This window comes from Ictidomys tridecemlineatus, unplaced genomic scaffold (assembly GCF_052094955.1).
Source record: "Ictidomys tridecemlineatus isolate mIctTri1 unplaced genomic scaffold, mIctTri1.hap1 Scaffold_737, whole genome shotgun sequence".
In the NCBI taxonomy this organism is placed as follows: domain Eukaryota; kingdom Metazoa; phylum Chordata; class Mammalia; order Rodentia; family Sciuridae; genus Ictidomys; species Ictidomys tridecemlineatus.
This window is the reverse complement of record NW_027525337.1, coordinates 58,588-86,334: the sequence shown is the minus strand read 5'-3', so window position 1 is coordinate 86,334 and position 27,747 is coordinate 58,588. Positions and strand designations below refer to the sequence as shown.

At 39.4% G+C, this 27,747-nt stretch overlaps 1 protein-coding gene across 1 annotated transcript; it reads right to left on the bottom strand.

Moving 5' to 3' along the window:
* LOC144374544 (autism susceptibility gene 2 protein homolog) lies at nucleotides 1-27,747 on the bottom strand. Its single transcript, XM_078037314.1, has 2 exons — nucleotides 27,155-27,747; nucleotides 1-155 (listed from the first exon to the last, which is right to left on the bottom strand). Exons 1-2 carry the CDS (start codon nucleotides 27,455-27,457, stop codon nucleotides 93-95), a joined length of 366 nt encoding a protein of 121 aa, XP_077893440.1. The 5' UTR covers nucleotides 27,458-27,747; the 3' UTR covers nucleotides 1-92.

Here is a 27,747-nt window from a genome sequence, read left to right as displayed (position 1 = left end):
CCTTCCGGCAGCCAAGTTCTGCAGGGCACCTGCCGCCCCTTCCAGCATGTCTGGGACTGAGCACTCAGAGAGCAGTGTGAGGTAGGGTTTGACTACGGAGGGGTGCCACAGCATCTGGATCCATTTGGGTGGTTCTGCACAGTCTGGAACAGGTCCTACTCCATCCCACGGGTGGAAGAAAAACAAGAGAGTAAACGTCTTTAACAACCTCCTCATATTTCCATCCTCAAACATCACAAACAAGACAAAAGCAGGTGTTATAGAATCCAGTGAATACTGGCGACAAGGTCAATTGTTCAGGGATTAGGAGAGCTATTCCTGCCACAGAGAGCTTAGGATGGAGTTTGTGAGGGGTTGGGACATGTATAAAAGTGACTGAAACTGGTAGCCATCCAGGATTAGCTCCCTGAGAACTTTTCTGACACAACCTACACAGGAAAGAACAAGCAGAGATGGGGCGGTTTTGGATGGGTGGAAGAAGGCTAAATATCAAGGTAGTACATATTATATTTACATATATCATCTGTTGCATAGGAAGTTATCAACAATGGAAAGCCTGCACTAATGCAAAATTATAATAATTTATGCATAACTCATGCATAACTGTTGTCAATTCTTATATAATTTGTAAATACATATTTGCTTGATTTGTGGTACCATATTGCATCTAACAAACAAATGACAGAATGGATGAAAGAGAGAAAATTGCTATGGTTTATTAGATGCACTGACATGAGCTATAGGCAAATCTGGATCTTACAGCAATCCTGATAGTTAAATTTGCTTTGAATTAAAAATAATGAATAATGGGAGCATGTGTAATTAAAAATTAATTACACATAATTTTAAAATTATGGCTTATATGCACAAACAAATACCAGTCCACGACTAGAAATGAGAGTTATAAAGATTATAGCAACTTGCACAAATGATAACAACAAAAGTTAAATGAACAAATAAGATTCAAAGCACAATGGAAGATGGTGCTTTTCCCTAAGCAACATGCATCATAAAAACATGCAACAATTATAAAAGATGCTTTGATAAAATGTTTCTTTCATTTTTGTCTACACTTCAAATCTTCTATCTTCACTATGAATTTTAAAAATATTAAAATGTGAAATAACTATTCTGACCTTTGATTACATGAAGTTTTTGACTTTTGTGAAAAACAAAGGCAATGATTATAAAGAGGACAGAAATGAAATATGCATATATTTGGGGAAAATATTTTCATACTTCTGAGAAAAACCACAGTAAAACAAAGTTCTTCCTTTATAATTTTAGGGTGGGGTACCAATCTGTTTAGCCCATTTGTATCCATCAATGTATTTAAAATCAATATAACATATATGACACACACTAAGCTTCCTCACCGTCATTTTATATACATCCATCTGTATGTAGGTGTGTATATGTAAATAAATGTGAAAACAAAACTCTATTCCAGAATCTGAGTTAAGTTCCTTAGTCTTGAAATTTTTAGTGGAAGAAAGTAGACATTTGTCTCATATAAAAATGGAAATGTTGATAGAGATACTATAAAGTTATTTACCTGTCACAGATAATTTCCAGAATTTTATTACTTATTTTCCAAGAGACAAATTCAAAATTCATTACCTTTTCCTCTCCATTATCATTCAGCTTAGCTTAAGTCAGAGCTAAATGATATCAATTGATGGATGTTAGACATCCCACTAAAGGTCATTTTCAATGAGTTTGTCACTCAGTTTCAACTTTATAAAAAGGAGGCTCAGTACATAAAACATGTTGGGTTTTTTAATCAAAACCATTCATAGATAACTTTGCATGAAGCCTTTAGATGACTATTCATGAAGCCTGCACACCTCTTCCAAGTATTAACAAAAACACTGAAAGTGAAACGCCCTTGTCATACTGCTCCTGGGTCCTTATTTGAGACCCGCCCCGCTCTTTTTGTTGGACAGAAAGCACACTAGGGAAAGACACAAGTCATTTTGCAAGTGTGTCAACTTGGATGATGGAGCAGTAGTAACACTGGCTTCTCAAAGGAAGCCAGTTAGAGCAGCGAATCTAGCTACTAATGTAACAAGAAATAGAAAAATATTGCATTGCCTATTCTGTTTGTTCTATTTTATACTTTATCATCCCCTTAAACATTTTAAATTAACATTATCATTTAAAGACCTGATAAGATCTAGAAAAATAAGAATGCGAAATGTCAACTCAACAAGGATGAGATTTCCCTCTTCCAAAAGAGCTGACAGGTGAGCAGGGCAGGTAGAGAAGTAGTGTCTGTGGGCTCATCACAAATGTGACAGCTGAAGTGCAAAAGAGGGAAAGCAGCTGCATTATATTTTGCTGGCTCTTCTCTTGTTCCACGTTTCCAACTTCTCCACGATAAAACAGGATTAATAGTTATAGCAGTAGACAATTTTCTTCTGCTCTGACATGTCATCTATGTAGCTCTTAAATACCTTTTATTACAATCATTTTTTAATGGCTACAGAGACACACTGAAGGAAATAAAAGCACAATGGATGTGAATATAAATAATCTTTGATAGCAACTAGAGATAGAGTCCAAAGGGGATTCTTTGCTATTTCAGAATATTGATGGCCCCCTGACAGATTAACATGGAAGAAAAAGAACTACTTCAAAGCCAGTTGATGTAACTGACCTTTATTCAAACTTGAGTTAATAGGGGCAAATGTATCAGTATCCATTAAAGAAGAGATTTTCATTAATGAAAATGACTGGACTTTTTTCAAGGGTTATGTTAACATATTTGACATTATTTTGTCTAGCTAACCAACATTAACAGGCAACAGAGCAGTGGTCAGCTAGGGTCACACTTTGAAGTAGACAAAATTGTTCTGTAGTTGAAAACTTTTAATGTGATTATTTCTCTTGGTGAGGATCCTTAAGAAATTGTGGGATATGCAACTCTTGCTAAAATAGTAATACATCATTTATAAATTTAGATATACAATGCTTCTCTCCTAACATTTCTACTGGTATATTGAGTAAAGGCAAGTGGTGACTAAATCTTTAATATGTTCAAAAGGCTGACCAAACAAATAGCTATTTCGTCCCACAGAACACAGAACTGAATTTGTAAATCTTGTCCCAACTATGTTTGATATCCACTCTATCTTGAGTACATATAACTGAAAATTCTTGGAATATTAAAGAAGAATGAAATTAGGGCATTTTCCTATAAATGGATGGAGTTGGAGAATATCATGCTAAGCAAAATAAGCCAATCCTAAAAAAACTAAGGCTGAATTTTTTCTCTGATATGTAGATGTTAATTCACAATAAACAGTGGGTGGGGATAGGGAAGAAGAGAGTTACTTTGGATTAGATAGAGGGTAGTGAAGGGAGGGAAAGGGTATGGGGTAAGAAGGATACTAGAATGAATCTGATAATTAGTGAAAATACCCCTTCCTGGCATGGTTTTACTCCCAGGATTAACAATTATATAAGTGTTCTGCAATTTTGTGCAACATGTCTATTCATTACTTTTTAATAAATAAAAGGAACAAATGTAGCCATTCTTGATTTTTTCCATGTATCACTTCAAGATTCAAATTATACTTTGTAATTCACACACAGTTAAACAGGAAAAATACTAGAGATATGTTTCTAGTGTTAAATCTCCTCTAATTAATTGTCTTGTTTGTGGCAATGTAGGATTTTATGCATATATTTAGAGTTCATCAAGCTAAGGATTAAGATTATCTCATGGAAACACACACAGCAAGTACTAAGAACAGTGCTTCTAGGAGAGCCTGCCAACTACTTCTCAAACTCTCTGCCATGAAGTACTGGTGGGGACAGGCTGGCAGCAGAACAATGGAGGTGCTTAGAGGATGTGGAAAACAGATCATGAAACAAACCATGAGAGGAGAGAACACGTACACTTAGCCAGGGAGAAGCAAAAGGCCCGCCCGGCCCAGGCCAGCCCCAGCAGGGCTGGGCACCTTGAGAGCTCAGGAGCCAGGCTGCGCCAGCACTGAGACATGAACTCACGCCCCCTAATCTTCCCAAGCAGGTTCCTTTCCCAGCAGAAAGACACCAACTAGCAAAGGCCTGCTGACAAGAGGGTGGGAATCACGTCTGGCTAAGGAGACATGTGTCTGCTTACATTTTGGGGTGTTTCCGGAGTAGGAGGCATGGCATAAGCCACATAACGGTTTTAAAAGGCCACTCAACAGGGCAATCACGTCAGGCTGAGCTTCAGGCCAAGCCCCTGGCTGGCCAAGAAGGAGCAGGCAGCAACACTCCACGTGGGTGGGGACTCTGCCTCTTACAGGCCCATCCTCCTCTAGGCCAAGTTCCTTGCACTGTGGATACCGTTATGAGAAGCCACACTTCTCCTTCCACAGGGAAAGGCCCAGAAATTGAACTCACTGGCCCTCTGTAGAGCCTCCCTGAGCTGCTTCTGAGCTTCCAGAATGGGGCCTCTCCTAGGCTGGCCACTTGTCCCCTGCAAGGTTTCCTGTCTTGAGGACAGTGAAGGAATGAATTGAAGTGTTTAGGACAAAGGTCCACCAAAAAGGTGTTGGATATTCCCTGGAAATTCAAATGTGGCTGGGCCTCCTAGTTTTATCTACTAAATTCAGCAACCATTATTGTAGCTGGGTCTTCATATGTATGTCCCTACTAGCATATTGGCACATTGTTCTGTTTCTATTTTTTTATTTCGAAAAATGTCGCCCATCAAAGTTGAAATAGCACCCTGAACCCCTGAGTTCCCTTCATAGGATCCCAGAGTTGTTCATGTTCTGCAAAATCTCTCTTTCTCTCCCCTTTTCTCCCTGCATACCCCTTTTCTCTGTATATCTGTTTCTTTCTTTTTTTCTCTCTGTCTATATTCTGTCTGTCTCCATCTCTTTTCTCTCCTCTTTCCCTCTTCTTTATCTGTTTCTTTCTATTTTCTGTCTTATCCCTTATCTCTGTCTATCTCTGAGTCTCTCTCTTTTCATGTCTTCTTGTCTCTGTCTCTTTTTCTTCCCCCCCCCTCCTTCCCTTCCTACCTCAAAGTTAACAATATCCCTCCATTCACAGAAACAGGAGGTAGGATTTTAACACTTCTTTCTTGGAATCCAATGTTCTCTCATTTTCCTACATGCCTTTCTGCTTTATTCAGGTCAATGAGCTACTTTGTTGTATAAGTGATAGAACATTCTTGAGTTGATTAAACCTTTCTGAAAAGAGAAGACAGTTGTCCAAGAGCACATGCCACTTCAGATAGACTGTATCAATGAGGAGATGCCCACACCATTGTCCATGCCTCAGGCAATCCTAGGGCTTCTTGCTCACAGAGGTGTCCTGGGCCAAGGTCACTCCCCAGGGAGCTGCTTGAAATGGAGAGTCCCAGGTTCAACCCAGACCTACTGGACAAGCAGCAGCACTGTAGCAAGACCTCCAGGGGATTTATTAGCATCTGAAAGTCTGCATGTGCAGAACTGAAGCAGTAAGTGAGCACATTCCCCATGCCAGGAAGGGTACTGGTGGGGTTGGGGTGCTGAAGTGGTAACAACCTACCCAACTCACAGCACTCCAGGAAACATCTGAAATCCTCAGCCTAACTCTTCAGCCAGCTCTAGTCATGGGCATGGGCCATCACCATAGCCATGGGCAGTCACAATGGCCAGTACACACTACATGACCAGAAACTTGGACAAGCCTGACCAGAAGGCAGTGCATGGATAACTGAGGACACAGTGAGAAGCCAAAATGAGCCCAGACCTGTCACCCTCAGGATCCAGCTGCCAAATGGTCATATACACTATAGACTATCATAGCACCATCTCTGTGAAGGAAGGACTGCCAGGTGGATTAGGAGTGATTTACATATTTTGCTTATTTCCACTTTCAACCAATTGGCAAGGGGCTTCTGGCTTGTGAATTTGTTAAATTTAAGTGGAGATTTTACACTGAAATTTTGTTTCCCTCAAAAAGTAAAAGAAGCGCAAATAGAAAATCAAGATGACAAGATAAGCAAGTATTTTCTTCTTCCTGAAAACAAGGCTCATCCTCTGGGGCATGTAATGCTTTAGAAATGGCATCTGGGCTGCTGTGCTCTAGACAGCAATTGATACAAAGACTCAGCCTTCAGTTCCAAGGGCTGGCTGGGGACTGGGATAGTCTCAACCAAGCCCTGAAGTATTCCTGACATTTTTTATGGGTTTGTTTCCTGCAAACAGCTTCCTCCTCTGACTCACAGCTTCTCTGATATCTGACCTGCCTGAACTCCTATTCACCATCCATCATCCTGTGTGGGCCCCTCCATTCAAACACCGGCCAGCACCAACTGATTGTCCCTGCTCTTACTTCTATTGCAAATTCCTTTGGAGAGGATCTGAGGGTCTCTGCTTGAGTCAGCTTTGAGCCTGTGGCACCACATTGTGGAGGAAGCATATGGTACAGGAGGACCGTTTATCTCAGGCTCAAAGCAATACGACCAGTCTGTCATGGGGTGAAACCACCAAAACGGTGAGCCAAAAATAAAACTTTCTCCTTTTAAATTGACTTCTTGCAGGTATCTTTCACAGTGATGAAAAACTTACAGCACAGTGCCCAGGGTCACTCATCAAGTGGGTGGCAGATCTTCAAACCCACACTGCATGGCCTGGAGTTTGGTTTCAAACTACTGTACTATGGGCTTCCCCTTCAGACTGGGTCTTTTACTTTCTACACCATGAAGATTGCATACAGAAAAGAGAGATTTAAGAAGAAAGAAACCAAATTTGTTTCCTTTATTTTAAAGTTCAAATCTAATTCATTAAAGGAAGGAAATGATTTGCTCCTTCCTCCCTTTCTCCCTCCCTCCCTCCCTTCCTTCCTTTCCCAGTGCCATATTTAAATTCCAGGGCAGGCTACCTAAAAACTTCACAAAAATCCCTCATGCATTATCAGTCACTTCTCACTGTTTAATTGTTGGAATGAGCAGACACATTTCCAAAGAACATCAGTAAGTTGTCACAAATCAAACCCACAGATTACAAAATCTTGTGAGTTTCTATACTTGAGTCATCAGAAAAGCAGAGCATGATGGCAAATTTGTCTCAGAACCTGAGGTCTGCCTTGCAGCAGAAGTTGGGTTTTGTTGTGTGTCTTGTTTTCCCCATGTCAACAGGAAAGGCAAGTGTGAGTCACCCCAATGGTACTCCTATTCTGTTCTTGTGTGAAAGGTTATCCAAAGGAGCAAATGCAAATATCAAAAATTTTTTCTGGGCTCTTAAGCTTCATGTTAGTAATGAATAGCTGTTCGTGGCTTCTTACTCTTTCCTAGGTATCAGGGGCTCCAGGTTCATGAACATCTAAATCAGTACCCTGACACCCCTTTCTGGACTCATGTGTAAGACATTTATTCAGCCTCTTCAAGCCTCAGATTTTTCATGTGTGTTCATCACTGTAACAAAATACCTGAGATAATTTGCTTATAGAAAGAAAAGTTTTATTCTGTCTCATAAGTTTGGAGGTTCCAGTCAATGATCAATTGGACCTGTTACTTTGGGACTGTCACAGCCAAAGTATGTGGAAGAGCAAAACCACTCAGTTTTTATGTTCAGAAAGCATAGAGATAAAGAGGAAGGGGCACACAATCCAACTGGAGGATATTTCCCCAATAATCTAAAAACCTCCAACTAGACCACACCTTTTAAAAGTTTCATCACTTCCCACAAGCACCACCCAGTGGAACAGGTTTTTAACATGACGGGACATTCTAGATCCAAACTAGGCACTGCCTACACATTGGCGACAGTAATGACTACAACTACTTCAGAATGTTGAGGGCACTCATCCAATTTTTCAGTCAAGCTCTCACTGTGGTGACCAAGGGACAATGACTTGGTTGGTTAGGGAGGGACTGGCTATGCTCAAAGATGCATCAAAGAAAGGTAACTCAGCAGAACTAATGCCAGATTGGGATAGGATCAAGACAGGTATTTGGGTTCAGAGCTAATCATAAACTGTTGCCTCACAACTACTTTGATTCTGATATCACTCTTAAAGGTCAAGCAAGATATAAATAGCCATGATTCCCAACAGAAGTACAAATCCCAAAGTTAGTAAAAGTATGCTGATAGAAACTACAGGGACTTCTTAAGTTATCAACATGAAATAACAGCATTCTAATACTTAACTACTCCTTTGAAAAATCCAGTTAAGACAATAAACATAAAAGATCATTTAATACACTGCTTCAAAGGCTAATTAACCTTTGATATTGGTTATTCAAATATTGATACCTGTGGTCCATCATCAGAGATTTTAATTAAATTAGTCTGGGATGCACTCTAGTCATATGTCTTTTAAATGCCCCAAATAATTCTAATTTGCACCAAAGTTTGAGAACCATGCTTTAATGGAAATTATCTATTCTGTTTTTCAGATACACATATGCATAAGAAGTCACACATGCAACCCTGAAATGATTAGATGTAGTATTAAAGTAGCCTTAAGGCTCTATCCTCGATGTCTGAGGAGTGAGTGAACACCAAAAGTCCTATGCAAAAAAAAAAAAAAAAAAAACAACCTCTGAACTTTCTTGAAAACCTCTATTTATCTTCTTAGAAACCTAATGTTTCCTGTTCTTAGAAAATGAAAGTTACCTATTCTATTTCCCCCATAATTCTAAGTGTCACCAGTTTTGGAGATGAACTGGACAATTAACCCAAATATTTGTTCCCCGGGTGTATGTTATTATTCTATACAGGCAAGTTTTGATTAACCATCTGTTTTACACCCACCCACCAACCGTTCAACTCTTGGCAAAATAATTTCTACCACCTTCCTTAACTCCCTCTTCCATAGGGACTGAAGTAATAAGTCTATAATCTTGTGGAAACATCTCCCCTCACAGCTGTCTTTGCTACCAATTTTTCTGGGGTAACAAAGGAAGTCATTAACAATCCTGGGAGTTAGTCATAGAAGACATTGCCACAAAATACACTCAGATAGGGCCCAGAGCCAAAAGGTCACTTTATATTGGGGGTTTGGGGTGGGGTAGGGTAACAAAGTAGAAAAACAGGAAGGGAGCAGGTTTTCCCTCTGTTTCTCTGGAATCTTCAGCAAAAATAATTTATTCTGTGCAAAACAGAAAAAGTTTAGCTGAATGGATCAGTAATTCATTCAAGGGTGTCTCAGAAAAAAGGAAAGAGAGCCAGTGAAAATAATGCCTCTGGAAAGCCTGACCTTTAAGGCCAAAATACTTGTCTAAAAGAATACTGTAATTTCCACCTTATTTCCAGAAGGCTGGGGAAGTGGCCAAGACTGCTAACAAAACATAACACCTATATTTACTATAATAAATGATAGGAAAGTCTACCCAAAAAATGTTTGACTACTGAAACCCAACATCTTCATGGGGTAGCAGACCCTTCTTACTATGCCTACCCTCTCACTATACCAACACCAGTCTGACCAACTACAAGATTTAAATAACTATTTTAGAGATTCTGTTAACTGCTGCCAGACCATTTCTCCTACTTAATAAGATGAGGCTGCCTTTCAGCCAATTGAAAAGAGTTTCTAAATTTTCCTTGTTTTGCAGGAGAGATGAATTATCTAGAGCTACATCTTATTCCCTTTCTGAAACAGAGAAAGGGAATAGGATGTGGTAGAGATGGTATGGCAAAATTAGTCAAACCTGGGTCTGTTAGTCTGAGGGTTTGTTCCTGCCTCAAATTTCAGAACAATTTTCAGAGTCCAATTAGTGTCTCTGAACATCAAAGTCTTTGAAATACACTAGAGAAGGAAAGTATTATGAGAAGCTTTACTATAGAATTCTGAATCAAATATGCAAAGTCAAAGAGAGTGCAATTCAAATTTTAGCTCTTGTAGACAGTATCTGTAACTTCAGACTCTCAGTTTCTTCCTCTCTAAATAACAGTAAATTCATCAGTAAGCTCATGTTTTTCTATGAGTTTTAAGCATCACACGTAATGGAAATATCATCAGGATGTGGCATGCACACACATACCCATCCATGTGTGTGATATGTACACATATCCCTTAAAAAAGTTTTTTAAAATAATATGCAATCTTAGAAAGTGTGATATACTCTGATAATCATTTATTTGATTCCACTTTATAAAATGCTCAGTATCACTAATAGCTTGAGAATTGCTATTTTAAAAATCATTCCATGCAAATGGAGTTTGAACACAAGCAGGATTAGTTATTCTCATATCTGACCAAGTAGATTGCAAGGAAAAGTTAATCAGAAGAGACAAGGAAGAACACTAAATACTGTCAAAGAGAATAAAATTAATCCAACAAGAAGATATAAAAATAATAAATATTCCCTAAAGTGCACAAAATTACATGAGGAGATAGGAATAAGAGAAGGAATCTTGTCAAAACAGAAGTGAGATCAAAAAATAAAAGAAGGGGATTAAGGAATAAAGTGGAGAGGAGGGGAAATGAAAGAACTGTGAAATAAATTTGACCAAATTATACTGGGTACACATGTGAATATAATACAATGCATTCTGATTTTATATATAACTATAATGCATTAAGCTTACTCATTACTGTTAAAAACAAAATGACAATGAAAACCACTAAACACCTATTTAAAGTGGGAAGGCTCCTCTTAGTCACAGAAAATAATTTTATAGAAATTTTATAATAAGTTAGCCCTTGGGCTGAGGGTATATATCTAAGCTGGTAGCGTTCTTGTCTAGCATGCACAAGGCTCTGGATTCAATCCCCAATACAACCCGCCCCCCCAAAAAAAAAAAGAAAAAAAAGCAAGCCCTTAAACCAGACATGATGGTGCATGCCTATAATCCCAGCAACTCCGGAGGTTAAGGCAGGAGGATCACACATTCCAAGTCATCCTCAACAACTTAGCAAGACCTTATCTTGTATAGCTCATTGTTAGAGATTCCTTGGTTTAATCCCCAGTAATATGAAAGAAAAGGGGGGGGGCTATAAAACATGTCTTAATATACAATCTACACTAAAATCAACTGTGATGATGAACTATAGTCCAGCTAACTGAGGCTGAATATCCAAGAAATGCTATGTTCTTGGATAACTTCTATACTTCAAGGGAAAAATGAAATCTTCTAAGTCACAATATTCCATAATAAACTGAACAACTGAAATGTTATACAAATTTTAGATAATAAAAAAAACACATTTTTAATGGTCTTTATTTATCTTTTGGTCATTTATAAGTATATATTCCATACCACACTATTTCATTCTCTTCTCTGCTGTTTTATTTCTCCTTTCATCTTATTCATCACCACTACCACCATGTGTCTTCAGCAGCATCCCCTCACTTGAGTCTAAGCTTCATGATGGCAAGGACCATTTTTTGCTTGTCTACTTTACTGCTATCCCTAGTACTTAGAAGATTAAGAACACAAGAGATATTTGTGAAATAAATTAATAAATTAGTGATAAAATGAGTAGAATATTGACTTCTGTACAGAAGTTCAACCCCAACAAATCACATGCCTCATTCTTTTCCCTCCTACATGGTTATGAGAGAATCACAGAAAGCCACGCCCCTATACTCTGAAAGCATAAGCTGTACACCATGCACTACCTATCAGTGCTTATTTCTTTCTTCCTGTACATTTACAAGTAACAACTCCCCAGCTCCCTTTGGCACTGTTTTGGAACTACCAGTTGCTCATTTCCTTTCTGAAAAAAACACAGATGTGAAATCAAAGCACCTTGTCCTTATGCCCCTCCTTCAGCTAAAGTCAGAAGCTCCTCAGGCCACAAAGAATAACAGCAGCAAGGAAAAGGCAAATGACAGCAGGGCAAAACAAACCAGAGGCTTCTACCTTGATGTAGTCCAGTAAAACTGAAAATGGTTTCATCTTTTTCTATTTGTATCCCTCTGCAAAGAAGTAGTTGGACACTGAAAAAGGGGCTGTCTTCTGGCTGCATACCCCAGGTTGTGCGAGAAAAGATCATACCAACTGGCAGTTGACTACTGATTTGCCATTGGTACTTCATGCACTTATTTGACTAAATCTCTACAAAACTCTTGTTAAGGGTCAAGTAATCCTTTCTGCAATGACTTGATCAAGCTTGCTGGAAAATCTAACAAGAATCCAAGGTTCTTCTTGTTTCTAAGCTTATGGTGTTGTTGTCTGATGTCATTTGGAAGTAGTTTAATGCCTTCTCCTCGTTAAAACATGTATGTGTCTTGAGTTGACATTTAAAGTTTGGGAGGTGGAATGGGCTCTCCTAGCAGAATAAAAGCAAATAACCTAGTAAAACAGGAGATAAATGCATAAATATAGCCAGAGACTCTGAAGCAGATATACATTACTGACTCAAAATATCATTTCAAATGACTTCATACTACAAATTGCCTTTAAGAGACATCTCAGTCTGCACATGTATTCCCTGCTGAATGTGTTGCCTATTCAAGTGACCAAAACCAGTCCATTTTTAAATTCAGGACAAATTTCTGGCCTCAGAAACAGAAAAAGGAAGAAAAAAAAGGTTCCAAAGCAGAAAGGCAATAGTAAATGTTACTCATAGGACCTATCTCTCTGATATGCCTCAAACTTGCTAACAAAGGAGAGGCATGATACTCTCTTTTGCCCTCCATTTATTTTACAGGATATCCTTCCCTAATAGCCAAGAGAATGAGACAAAGCACTGTGACATCTCTCCTGCTTAGAAAAGGCTCAAGAGCCTGGAGAGATGCCGCAAAAAAAAAACAGCATGAGCACAACAAAGAGCAGTGGCCTAGGAAATTCGATCCCAATTTAAAATTTGCCAACTGGGAACTACTCGATAATTGAAGAACAAGAATCTATTTAAATAGATAGTTAAGTATTAACCGTGTGGTTATTAGGATCAGAGAAGAAACCCCTCCTAAAATCACCACTGGCCTGTTAGAAGTTCCAATGACTATAAAATCATTCCTCCCTCTAAGGTGAATGTTCAAATCTTCAACAGACTCAGTGAGGCACAGGAGAGAGCACCAGGGTAGTGGTGCTTCAGGTCACAGCAGGCTTGGTGATGTCAAATGGGATGGGAGGATATGCAGGGATTACCTTGTCCCACGTGGCAAAGCTGGACATGCCAGGGAGCCCCACAGCATGTGGAACATGGATTTGGATATGAGTAAGAGGTAACATCCAGAGCCAGGAACAGAAGTCTAAGCCAATACTGATACACAACAAATCTAACCAACTAGAAACAATACTGAATTACACACATTTAGAGGCCATTTAAATAGACTCAATAAGTCCTTTCAAAAATCAAATTTACTCTTAACATGACCCAAATGTTAAGAGCTACTTTACTGGCTGACCCTAATGAACTGCCCAAACACAAGGCAACATATCATACTGCTCTTTCCCAAAAGAGAATGCCAACAGTTGTACTTGACTACAGTAACAGAAGGTAGAACTTTTTTCAAATGGCAGATTTCCCATCCAAATTAGTTCTTCTGATATATATATATATATCTTTCAGTATCTGGATACATACCAAAAAGGTTGCCTGAAAATATAACCTGGGATCTTCCCAAGCTAAAGGTTTATGGGATTAAAAACATCTATGAGGTAAATCCGTGACTATAACTACAAATAAATTTTCTGTTGCCTAAAATCCATCTTCCACTGGTAGATACGATAAAAAATCATCAGGACTAAATGAGATCCTAGGACTCGGAGCAATCATGGTTCTAAAATATGGCCCTAATCTTAGACCTGAACCTGAACCCCCAGAGGTAGCACCTGGGAGCGTATGCTGTTAATAAGTTCCCTGGGGTTATTTTGAAGTTCAAAAAACACTAAGTTCATCTCTTTCCCTCCAATTACAGATGGGAAACTAATAAATCATTCAGGAGAGAGTGCATGTTCAGGCCTTCACATTAGAACTTTGTGACCTGAGAATGAATGACCCAAGGCACTTGTTTCAGCAGCCACATATAGCCAGCCAGAGTAAGGGCAGCCAACTCCCAGCCCACAGGCATCTCCCTCCCCAGAGCTTGGTGTGTGGCCTTTGAAACAAGTGGGAAGGGAAGGAGAGAAAAACAGAAACCTATCATTACATTCTACACTGAGATTAGATTACAAGTAATGTGGTGAAGAGCCTTTAATAGACTAGAAATACTCTCACAGAGATGCCTGTCAATTCTGTGCAGAAGAACTAGCTAGTAAAACTTTAAACAAACAATTATTTAAACAATAAGTTATTCTACTTCTCTGCAAGGCTGCTGAAGGCAGAACAGAAGAAGAGTTTTCTTAGGAGAGCTGGTCACCAAATCTGAGGTCAAGACCAAGATGTAATTCAAAGTAACTACCCCTCCAGGCATTATCTCAGGTACAGCTAACTAATGCTATGTGCTACTCACTGGCCCCCATACCTAGCCACCCCCCCTTTTCTCCCAAGTAGTACTGTTACTATTACTAATAATGCTGGCATTAGGCAGATGTATTATCAATTAAAGGAGTTTGTATTTTTCATTTTAATAAATAAAAACAAGAGAGACATTTTTCAACTAATGAAATAATTCTGAGAAAATATCACACCAAAGGATAATCTTATAGAACTAACAGAGTAGAAAAAGAAAAAATTGAGCCAGGCATGAATCTGAAGGCTGAGGTAGGATAGGAGAATTGCCAAGTTGGAGGCCAGCCTCGGCCACATAATTAGAACCTATCTCAAAATTTAAAGTACAAACTAAAAGGGCTGAGGATGTATATCAGTGGTAGAGCACCCCTGGGTTCAATATCCAGTCAAAGAAGTGGGAAGAAAAAGGATGGGAAGGAGAATGAAACAGAAAAAAGTTAACTAAGAGGTTCAAGATCCAGATTCCTGCTCCAGTTTCAATGCTGTGAAACTAAGCTGGTTATATGGCCCTGCTAGATCTGGTTCACCATCAGAAAGATAGGAATTCGGAGAAGGAAGCAGTGAAAATGATCAAGTCCTTTTGAAATTGAATTAATTTATAGATCTGTGGATAGCTCTTTAAATTGAAATTGAAATCAAGTCTACCTTATTAAAATATCAACGAATTTTTTTTTAAATCAGAGCCTATCAGTGATTGCTTAGGTCTGTTTTGTTGTTTGCTTTCAAAGGTACTCAAGAATGGCAATGAATTCAGAGTGGAAATCATGACAGCCACTTGAGTCTCATTCAACTCTAGCAATGACACTCACCAATGACCATTTATCCCTAGATTCTACTTTCCTGCTTTTACCCCTACACTCTGAGTCACACCATCCTTTCAGGCCCCAGTGTGTACCTACATCCACTTACAGCTCTATAAATAGCAACAGCCAGGCCCTACGCAGTGACCAGCCACCTGTGAAATTAGCATCAAATGAACTCATCAGGTTTCTTTACTATCTCTCCTCCTCTTCACCCTGGGCCAAAAATCCAGATGCTGCTGTGTGTCACATTTCCCTTGATGGGTGGAGAAAAGACCTGTCGCCAACACAGGATGGCCACTTCACCACAGCATTTCAACTGACTTAAAACAGTAAAGGTCAAAATTTTAATACCAAATCTACAATATTTATTTTGTAAGTTTTGAGCCCTACGAAATTCATAACAAAAGTTCTATTTCCAAGAAATTAAACACAAAATATTCTGTTTTTTATAATCAATTTAAGTTAATAAAGTCAAAAACAAAATCTAAAAATATTACCTAAATTTTACATGATTAAATATCAATTGGAACTGAAAAGGAAAAGAACTCTAAAGATGACAAGCAGCTTATGACTAGTACACATAGAGAAAATGTATTTCCATTATTTATTATTTCCTTTAATTATGAGACTTCTTGCCTAGGTTAGGAAACCTAAAATGGCAGGGGCTTGTTTGTTTTGTAAAGCTCAGAAACAAGTGTTCTATGTCCTTCCTAATGTAGGGGCACTTAATGTGAAAAGATAGCCTTTCCAATTCATTTAACAAACATGAATTTATTGAGCACAGACTGTATGTAGGACCCACAGCTAGAACTTAAGGGATCAACATGTAATAAACAATGTTTCTAAAATTGTTATACACACACACACACACACACACACACACACACACACACACACTGAACTGTAGCAACTATATGCAGTACCCTTATTTTATACAAGAATAAATATAGTTTAAATGAAATGTAAAAATGACAGTCATTTTTCAAAGTTCAGTCTATCACTATTTCATATTCCACAGCCATGCCTCACTCCAAATGCACTTACAAGAAAGTCTGTTAGGGTAAGTACTAGCCTATTTAAGGGGAAGTTCAGAAGTCAGTTAGCAAATGCTCCTTACTGCTAGTGGTAGCATGCACCTCAGTCCTACCCACTGGCCCCTTGCTGCCTCACAAGCCCCTCTGCCTACCCCCAAGAAACCACTAGAAAACTAGTTGACTTATTCTCAGTGTTAGTTTTATAAGAACATAAAACATACCTTTCTTTTCTCTTACCATTCTTTAAGATAAGAATCAATAACTTCTCAGGAATATCATGTGCTCTAAATCTAAATTTATGCCCCTTACACGTGAGACCAGTAACTCCCCAATCTGACTGCATACTACAAATAACTGAGAGCTTTAAAAATCGAAAAATACATTGAAGATCCCATCACACAGCAATCCACGTTTACCTGGTCTTGAGTGTGTGTGTGTGTGTGTGTGTGTGTGTGTGTGTGTGTGTGTTTTAAAGATCCTGGATGATTCTAATGCACACGGCTAGCACTTCATTAAGTGTGGTCTCTGGACCAGGAACACCAGTGGTATCTGGGAACTTCTTAGAAATTCGGAGTCGAGGGTGTAGCTCATCAGTAAAGGACCTGGGTTTGATCCCCAGAACCACAAAAGGGAGGTGGTGAGAAGAAACGATAAGAACAAGAAAGAAGGAGGGAGAGATATTGAGGGGAGGGGACAGGGTCTAAGTTGTCCAAACTGGCCTCAAATTTGAGATTCTCTTGGCCTCTGCCTCCTAAGTAACTGGAATTACAGTGTGGGCTACGGCACCTGGCCACTATCGGTATTTCAGCAAGGCTTCCAAGTGATTCTGAGGCACATTAACATCCAAGAACCACTACACTAGAAAACCTAAAAAAAATTTAAGAATTACTGTACTGTTGATTCATTTTAAGGCATTTAATCTTACCTTTACAATTAGATAATAAAGTCCTCAAAGGAAGAAAATGAACCTTCTAAATATCCCTATAGCCAGTACTGTGACTTACACAGGTAGGTGCTTTGTTAATATTTAGTGGCTTATCATTCAGCCAGCCTCCATGTGAAATCATAAGCCACACTCTCCACAGAGAAAAGGGAGGGCTCTATGTCAATATAAACTGGCATGAGTGGTCTGTCCTCAGAAACTTGATTAAATGACAATTCCTTCTAAACCTAAAGGAGTCAGCTGTTCCCATACTATCCAAAAATTCTCTTCCTTTAATCAAGAGTTACAAGAAGAAATTTGGAAAAAAATTATCCTGAAGAAGAAATTTTTCTTCAAAGTCTGTTTTTAAAAGAAAGAAAGAAAAATTATTGGGAAATGATTTTATATTAAAATCGATAATAACCAATCATCTATTGAATAAAAAACACTTCATTGGACTTCATTAAGGTTTCAACTATTTCTTAGAAATCAAAGCTCAGACCAGATGCAATGGTGCATGCCGTTGAAATAGGAGGATTCCAAGTTCAATGCCAGCCTCAGCAACTTAGTGAGATCCTTTCTCAAAAAAATAAAAGAGCTGGGGACCTGGCTCAGTGGTTAAGCACCCCTGGATTCAATACTTGGAACCTTAAAAACATCAAAGCTCAAAGGCCTTACAGTAAAATAGTAGCACCTATAGGGAATTATTCTAAAACCTAGCTTTCTGAGAATCATCTACATAAAGGGAAGCTTTCACAGGAATTGCTCAAAAAATATTAGCTGCTTCCATCAGAATATGGATGCAAGACCTTCAACTAAAGCAAAGTGTGTTCTCAGAACTACAAAGTGTACAAATGACTATTAGAAAGTTGCTTAAGTAACAGAGCTTGAAATAAATACAACCATTCCATTAATACAACCAGAAAACTTTAGTAGTCTAGAAATCCTAAGTGACAGATAAGAAAATGGCATGGGGCAGGCATAATGGGATAGATTTCCTCCGTTTATGAAAGCCTCTGCTGATTTATTGTGACCACGCTTTCTGGGATTACCTGAGACTGCCCAAGAATCAAGGAAAGTCATGTAATTCTGAAGTTCCCTTTAGATACAATGCCTTTATTATTTTCCAAACATATTAAGTTGTTTTAACCATAGAAGGGCAAGTACAGGCACCAAGCAGGAAAAGTGGTTATGATGGTTACTTCAAAAACCACTTTTGAGTTCAAAAATAGCCTTAGCAAAAGCAAGGCACCAAGCAAATCAGTGAGACCCTGTCTTTAAAATTTAACTTTAAAAAATACAAAATAGGACTGGGGATATGACACAATGGTCAAATGGCCCTGAGTTCAACCCCTGGTAACCCTACTCCCACCCCTACCCCCAAAGAAAAACCACTTTGAGTTTATTTTTGCTCTCAAAAAAAGAAGCTTCATCTCGAGTAGGAATCAGGACCCACTCTTGATTAAACTGCTTTCCACAGTCAGGGATTAATGATTAGCAAACTGGCTGTGTTCCTCCCCAGGTAAAAGAATGGTGATGCTGAAAGTGACTGTACATACTACACATGATTAAGAATCACGCTGTCAAACACAGACAGGTAACAGGGAGCCTGAAAAGTTAGGAATATCCATGGGAAGGGCAAGAGACACAGAGATAAGCACATACCATGGTATTTCTTGTTATCTCATAGATCCCAGAGCCACCTAAGGAAACAAAAATGACTCCTCACTATTAACTCCTAGGTTTACTAAAAAAAAAGCACATTAGATCCATAGCCAGGGATACCAGCACATATAGAAATCACTTTGGGAGACAGGAGAGATACTGGAATTGCACTCAGGGCCACTGAACCACTGAGCCACATCCTCAGCCCTATTTTGTATTTTATTTAGAGACAAAGCCTCACAGAGTTGTTTAGTGCCTTGCTTTTTGCTGAGTCTGGCTTTGAATTCTGGATCCTCCTGCCTCAGATTCCTGAGCTGCTGGGATTACAGGTGTGCACCACCACACCCAGCAGAAATCACTTTTTATGAGTATTTCTTATGGTTCCACAGTTGTATTCATGGCTTATTGTCTTTTAAAGAACAGCAGAAAATGAAATTTTAAAATATTCTTAGCGGTTTCCCAGTACTCATCCCTTCTGTGCCACACCCAGAACTTCTTGAATACCTTCACTTACATAAGACTTATTTACATTTCTTAAAATGTTACCAGAGTGCTGTTCCTAAAACAGAATAATACTGTATTTGCCTTCTAATTCAGTCATGGTTCTACATTAGGAAAGAAAAAAAGCTACCCCATCTTAGAAATCATACAGATTTGAAGACAGATACATACACAAATTTTTAAGTGTCATCACCTGTTAATATAGGCTGAAAATTCCAAATGTTTATATTCCCCCCACAAATAGTTTCCCTAACACAAAGCCAATAGGATTAGAATATAGAACTGTATCTAATCTCCTCTCTTATTAGTCATGAGACATACCACAATTCAGCTTTTTATATGACCTAGCACCATAATTGACAGCTTCCAGGAATACCACATAACTTTTTTTTATTTGTTCTTTTTAGTTATATGTGACAACAGAATGTATTTTGACATATCATACATACAAGCAGTACAACTTCCCATTCTTGTGGTTGTACTTGATGTGGAGTAACAGTGGTCATTTATTCATATCTGAACATAGGAAAGTTATATCCAATTCATTCTACTATCTTTCCCATTCCCACCCCAAATTGCTTCCCCTGGCTACCCCCAACCCCCATCCAATTCGGTGACCACATAACATTTTTCACAACATTGCCCAATAAAAGAAACAGACAAAAATAACTTCCATATGGGGATAATACACTTAACCGTTTGTAATTATGTTTTCTGTTTATTCTGCAGGTACTTATCCAGAAATTCATAATTTACCAGAACAAGTTTCTATTTGTACAGATTGCTAACAGATTTATATGCTAATGAATTCACAACTAGCCTAGATTCCTCTGGAGAAATCTGTATTCCTCAGAGCCTCCAGCTGCCTTCAAACCATGTGATGAATTATTAAAAATATATATATGCTTGGACTCTGTCATAGAACTACTGAACCAGAAGCTCCATATTTGAATTACTGGCCCCATGTATTTTTTTATAAATCAACTTTATTAAGGTATAATTTACTTCAAATAAAAGTACCCATTCTGGTTTCAAGACTATCTCCATCACAAAACAATTCTTGGAGGCTGAAATGCTAATTTTATTAATATTGTATTGGATTATGTATAAAATTATAAAGTTTGGTTATTTAAAATTAAAACTTTAGACCTAGGAAAAAAATACCTATTGTAAGTACACTGTTTGGTGTAGTATCCACAACCAAGATCTACAACATCTCCATCACGCTGTGAACATCAAAACTGGCCTCCTGTTAGGTCCATAAGACTTTTTCCTAAGATTTCATGTTTTTCAATTGTTTAAATAAATTCCTTGTTGAAGTATTAAATTCCTCTTATAATTCTGATATCTAATTCATCTCAGTGCTGACATGTGCTACTGGCTATTCTCATTCATGTTCGATTTTCCTGATTCTTTTCATTTTATTCCAGATGTCTTTAGTTAGTAGGCATGTTGAAATGTAGCATGGGGGATGGGGAGGCAGGGTTTCCCTCTGGGACCCACCAAATACTACAGTGGAAAAAGAATGCACTGAGTCTCACTGCCTGTTACAGATGGCAAGGTGCAAGTTCACCTCCCTGCTTGGCCATGCTGACACCTTTCAAATAAAATATGCACTCGCTGGCATTGCCTCATTTCCGCCAGTTGAGGGTGTAAGATCAGGTTCCTCTCAGCCCCACTGGCACCCAAGGGAAGCGGAGAGGAGGGATGATTCTACCACTTTGTTGCAGAAGGATGGGAATGGAAGCTCAGTTTCAGCCTGGACCCCCCTAACCCCCACCCCTACTTATATTCCCTGGCCCTCTTCTAGACTACCACCTAGTTCTGTCAATCATGGAATGAAAGATCAGCACCCTGCTGTTGACACCACCTGGCAGGGATATTGATGAACACTGCCTGCTTCCAACAAGCAGAGTGCAAAGATCAATTTTTTTGCTCTGTCCTGCTGTAGCTTTAGGGGTATGGGATATGGTTTTTCCCTTGGTATTGGATACAGTAGGGAAACAGACATTTAAGTTTTTTGGTTTTTTTTTTTTTTTTTTTTTGGATAGGGGAGCAGGGCAGGAGGGCAGTTCCTATAACTGTAGCCATTACTGACCAGAAGTTCCCACAATACTCATTCTAAAACTACACAATTTATGAGTTTTGTGTCCTTAGGCATCATTAAGCAAATCCAGAAGATTCACCGTCATGCCTTTTCTCAAGTCTCTAAGTGGTAGACACTCTGGATTCTTTCTACTTTTCATGTGCTTTTTTGTTGTGTCATGTTCTAGGTTTTTAGTTTAAGGGAAAAGATCTTAAGGGGAAAAAGTTTAAAGGAAAGAAAGGGGCTAACACTCTTTGCAGAACTAGAACTCTTAGAGATGTATATTTTTAAGATGCCCTCTCAATGATTTTGATGCACAAATGTACAGAAACAGCAGCAATGTTCAAGGGCATTAGAAAAATCAGACCCACTAAAGGAGGTCACCAGACAATCCAATTGTGGATAATACTATGTGTAAGGCGAACTACTTGTATACTTTTGTTTGAATTTGTTCATTTATTCCTTATAGTAATTTTTATGTGACAATGATTTAAATTATCATTTTCCTTAGTATTTCCTATAAGGAAATACTCCTAGTTTAATAGCCAAAGATCACACAGCTCATAAATAATGGAGATAGAATTCAAAACCATGCTCTTTTGCTCCTTGAGTCCACATTTTTACAAACTACTCTCTCACACAATGCAAAGCTTATAAAACTACCTTTAGTATACATTTTCAAAATTTACTCAAACACATTAAGGCATTATCCTCCTGTAATAAATAAAGTAAAGGAACATGGGAATCAAAAAGGATTTGCCTTAGGCTATAAATTCAAAGAACTCATTGGCATTCTCCCTGGGTTGGGGGTGCAAATTATTAAGTCCTAACTTCTTAGACTAGCTCTTCATAAACTGATACCAGCCTATATTTTCCAAAGTTAATTCACGTTTTAAGGCTTTAAGCTCCGGACAGGAAAAAATTGTACTTCTGTTAGACTGCACAGCTGTTTAGAACCAACTCAGTAAGCACTGAATTAATGAATGAGAAGCAATGAACCCAGCAAGGGGGGAAAAAAAAGTAATGACTCAAATGCAGAGCAACTAAAATGGAACCGGACCAATGTGCATGTCTTATTTGACCCTATATCTGTCACTAAACTAATCATGTACATCTATCTCAGGCTCTATAAGTTTTATTATCCAAGTTAGACACAATCACAATTCTCCCTCACCCCACCCCTATTGCCAGGGATGGAACTCAGTGCCTTGTTTATGAGGGACAATACTTTATCACTGATGATTAGATGATTACTAAATAATCTTAGCCCAAGATCACAATTTTAGACATTTTAGCTTTCTATGCCAAACAAAAGGGAGACAAGGGGATTCCCATTTCTTTCCCTTAGTAAAAGCAAAGAAATCAGGTCACATAACGGGCAGGTATAAGGTGGAACTGAAGCAAAATACACCCAGTCTCTGAATTTGGTTCTTAGCTCCAAATCGTCTTAAGAGACAGACCATTTGTTGTTCTTTTGCCCTGGTGATCTCCCTTCTTGTTTATTTGGCAAGCTTCTCATTGTCTTTCAAACCCACCTTGATCAACGTCCTCCTGAACACTTCTACTGCGTGTTCTATACTACCACTATTCTTGTGGCCCCTTTCATTGCTGCTGTTTTCACAGTAATTGAAACCATTTATTTGCACACAGATTGTTCACACTAGACAACTTCTTGAGAGATGAAATAATGCTTAATTCTTTATTCCAGTGTGTGCCTGGAACCTAGCTGCACTGAATACATATTTTCCATTAAGTTTCTCAAAGCCAAGTAATTTATCCCTAAAAATCCCAAATCCCCTTTCTCATCAGTCCCTTGTCCAGGTACCAGGTTAAGCCTGTGGCTACGTGTAGAAAGATCTCCCTGGCTTTAAAAGATGGGGGTGGGGGTGGGGGGAAATTTTCACGGGAAATGCACAAGAGTCATGGGTGCAGAGGCCAGAGCAACTGCAAGGTTAGTCATCCACAGTTCTTTCTGCTGTAAAATCTGAGCCCTCCCCCACAGTGCTCCAACACTGTGAACACAGCTCCTTGAACTGAGGGGTCAGCAGGTAAAGCTACATTTCATTTGGTGATCTACTCTAAAACCAACTGGCCATTAGCTCCCTCAAGTAGCAATCTGTCCTGCCTTATATGAGTCTTTACTTTTTTAACTGCAACTTATTGGTGTTCTTGAACAAATCAGTTTTACATTTATTCTCCAACTATAAATGATGCCATTAAGTCCTTCTAAGTGCATGTGAGAAGAGGTGGGGAGGGGAGAGACAGAAAGTCATTATGCAAAGCCGTGAGACAAACAATTGGCGCAGAGTGGGAAATGTCGGCCTTCTGTTATTCTCTCATAGGCCTCTCTAGACTCCATTTATAAAGTACATCATCTCTGAAATCCACCAAGTTTCTGTAGTGAAGCACTCCACAAAAAGCTATGACTTAGGTGAAATACCACAGCTGCACCTAACTCCACATAGCTAACCCTATAATATGTATAACCATGTAGCCCATGCCCAATAGTCCAGGTGACTCAAGACACAACTACCTTCTCCAAAAACGCTGGAGGCAAAAGGCTGGCACCTCAAAAACACCCTCAGGTAGCCCTGGATGATTCTACTGCAGCACTCACATCTCATTTTTGGAAAGCCCTATAACTCAAGTCTGAGGACAGTGTCACAGAGTCAATAAATTCTAAACAATCCTCATTAAAAAATACTCCCACACATATACTGATTACCTATCATTACAGGCATTTTCCAAATGATGGTATGGTCCTCATTTATATTTTTAAAAGTATAAAAAGATGCTTTGATACATTATGACAACATCACCTGAAATAAATCAAACTAATATATCAAGAACAAACAAAAAGGGGCTAGGGTATAGCTTAATGGTAGATCATGTCCTTACCATGTGCAAGGTCCCAGGTTCAATCTCTAGCACCAAAAATACTATAAACCAACAACAGTCAAGAAAAACCTCACAAAACAAAATGAAACTGCAACTTAAAACATTCTCTGATATGTTAGTTCCAAATAAGAACAATTCCATAATGTCACCTTTTGTTTCATTATGCCAACCATCTGGAAAAAGACATAAACATATCAGTTACATGCCTATTTATGCTCTTAACATTCACATTCATACCACACTCACCATTCACTACAAATACCAACTACATATCTAATAATAATGAAAGCAAATAAAATGCACTGAAACACATTCTACATGTTGTTCTAAAGGTTTAGCATATGTTTTTACCCTTCAAAATAACCATATGAGGTAAAAACTACAATTATCTTATTTCCTAGCTACAGTTTGGTTCAATGACCCCTCCAAACACACTGTCTTTATCTTTTTTACTTTGGTTTATGTCTCTTATTTATTATCAATAATCAGGTTCACTATAGATTATTCTGTGACTGGGAAACAAGAGCACCAAAGAACTGAAAATATACCATCCTTTTCACTCACAAGCTCTGGTTTGCAACATTAATTCACAAAAGATAAAGGCAGCAGACAGCTCCCATGAAAGGAGAAGGAGATACAAATGCAACCACATTATAATCTGAGAAGCAATTAGGTCTCTAACTTGGAAAGTTAGGTATTTCCAGCTAAATACAGAATGGTGCATTTCCAGTGCCATTAACTTTAGGAAGACTGCAGCTAATCTCAGTGAATCCATAAATAAAACCCACTCTGTGAACATTACATAATTCACCCCTCAGCCTCTCATTTCCTGGACAGCAATCAGTTCTTGAAAGGCAATCAACTTCTTTCTCCCCATGGAACAGGAAAAAAATTCTAGTGATACTGTGTACACACCAAGACATATTCACTAAACTCGTCTCTTTGTGATTTTTGTCTCCCACATAATTATAGATGAAATATGATTTACATTCCTTGTTCAAGTGTGATATATTTAATAGATTATTCCACATCAGTTTATCCAGTCAAGTCAGAACGACAGGAACAATGTTAATCAAGGTTAGGCCTACGTATCAACTTTAAGCTTCATATAGTTCAATGAAATTATCAAGAGTTGTGGGACACCATCAATATGTTTTGCTCTCTGTGTCAAGAGATTCAGAGTATTTGTTGATTTCTCCTTCATGTTCTATTTCACTCATAGTGGGGGAAAAGAATATGTGCAAAATGTGTGCTGAAACTCGGCCCCACACGCTCCATGGTGGGGATGCTGAGGGCCCAATCTAAGAAGAAGGATGCTATCTTGCTACCTGGAGCATTGACACCAGCTAAGCCATCAGGTCACATTTCCCTGTTCTGCTGGGAGACTGGAAAACCCAAGCCCCTCTGTGAAGGAACTTATCTTCTCCAGCCACCTCATCCTCTCATTCCGTCCTCTGGAACTAATTTTCCCTCAACTCCCCTTCTTCCAAATCAGGGCAACTATCTCTCTCAAACACTTTCCGATAGCATACAACCTTCTCCACTGTTCAACTTGCACTGATCACTCCCTCCATTTGTTACTAATTAAAATGTGGTTCTTTTATACAGGGTCTCAGTACCCCACCTCAGGATCTTCCTATTCATTCTTCTAAACCTTACAACTTATAGTTCATTGCTGGTGGTGTTGAAACTATCCTAGCTCCTGGTTATAACTATAACATGAGTTTTCTAGTCTCATGGAAAAGAAATATACATCCTGTGCCTAGTCTACCTCTTTGAGCTGAGCAGACTGTCTCCCTTCTCCATCGTTTCATTGCCTACAAAGTGAAATGTATTCTACTGCACTACTGTAAAGTGGAATGAGCTAATGTAAGTGCTTAGCAAAGTACCTAGCACAAGGTAAGTGCTGAATGTTCTTTAACCTATGCTCATTCTTTCTTTGAGCTCATAAACTGACATGACAAGAAGAGGGCTGGTAGCTTAGATGTGGTCAAACAGCCATCTGGGGCCATGGTCAAGATTAAAGACACTAATTCTACCATATACCTTTCCATTAATCACTTGTCTGATAAACCAAACATTCACTAGAAAATTGCCAACAGAGTATTGTACCAAATTCTGCAGGTTTTAGAGGAGATAAAACTAAAACGTGGTACCTACATATAGGAATATGAAGTCTGATTTAAAAAAAACTGTCTTGTATAATTACAATAGAACTGATGAGACACAGTGATGACAGTAATCTCCAAGTGGGGCACTGAAAGATCTGGACAATTAAGAAATATTTAAGCTCAAGCCTGCTAAGTTTCAACTTACTTCTCTGGCCAGTCATGGATCCTGAGAATCTGTTATTTGGGTCTGGGCCTCAGTGAGCAACGGACAGTGGTGGAAGTGTGTTCAAGTTCAAGGTATGCTACAGCAGGTGACTGAGAGCACTTACCCAGGGTCAATTCAAAACAGTCTAGAGATCAAGGACCAAAAAGTTGACCTTAAACACATATCTTTAAAATCTAGTTATTTATGAAAAACAGTTCCTTGAAAATAAAAACAGACTTTTCATGTGATCTAGAAATTTTACTTCTCTGTGTATGTGCGTGTGTGTATATATATATACACACACACATATACATATATCAATATCTATGTCTGTACATACACACAGAGAGAAAATAGAAAAGAGGATTGCAAAGAGACTTGCACATCCATGTTCATAGCAACACTACATATACAATAGCCAAGAGACAGAAGCACCTCACATGTAAAATAAAAATGAATGGGTAAACAAAACGTGGTATAGACACAGCGGGCCAGACAGATCAACAGACAGCACCAGGGGGGAGGCCCGGCGGGGAGGCCGGCGCTGCCAATGGGGCCGCGCAGAAAGGCAGAGGGGGGAGGGGGCGCTTACCTCTAGCGCTTCAAAAGTGACAAAGCTGGTCCTGGCAAACCCATGAATGATGTCCTCTTCAGCCAAGGTGGACTCTCGCCTCTTCCTCCGCGGGGGTCTGGGCCGGGACCCAGCGGAGGACAGGGGCTTCCCATTGTCTTCCCTTTTGGAGCCCGAAGACGAGGCGAGCGAGGGCTCCCAGGTCCAGCCAGCCCCGCCGCCGCCCGCAACGCTGTCCCCAGACCGCCCCGGAGCGCCTCTCCCGGTCTCGCTGCGACCGTGACCGCTGCTTTTTGCGGAGTCCATGGCCCCGAGTCGGGCCATCCATGGCTCTGCCACGCCGGGGTCCCCGCGCTCGCCGCCCGCACACCACAGGATCCAGCCGCAGCCTCACAAAAAAATTGACACGGAGCCCTCCCTCCCGCGGCACGGCGTCCCTCCGCCCCGCGCAGACGCTCGTGGCCCGCACCCGCCGGCGAGCCCGCAAAGGTCGCGGCAGAGGGGGGGCGCGGAACTTCGCCCGCCCCGGCGCAGGAGAAAGCCCCAGCCGCTGCTCACGCAGGAAACTCACCGCCGGGCAGCCGAAAGAGGTCCAAGCCGGGCAGCCAGCGGCG

What these genes read in the sequence shown, in the direction of transcription:
- LOC144374544 (XM_078037314.1), bottom strand. Translation starts at nt 27,457, where the DNA reads ATGGCCCGACTCGGGGCCATGGACTCCGCAAAAAGCAGCGGTCACGGT. An exon ending in TCACTTTTGAAGCGCTAGAG is followed by an intron (nt 156 to 27,154) that starts GTAAGCGCCCCC and finishes GGGATGGAGTAG; the next exon opens with GACCTGTTCCAGACTGTGCA.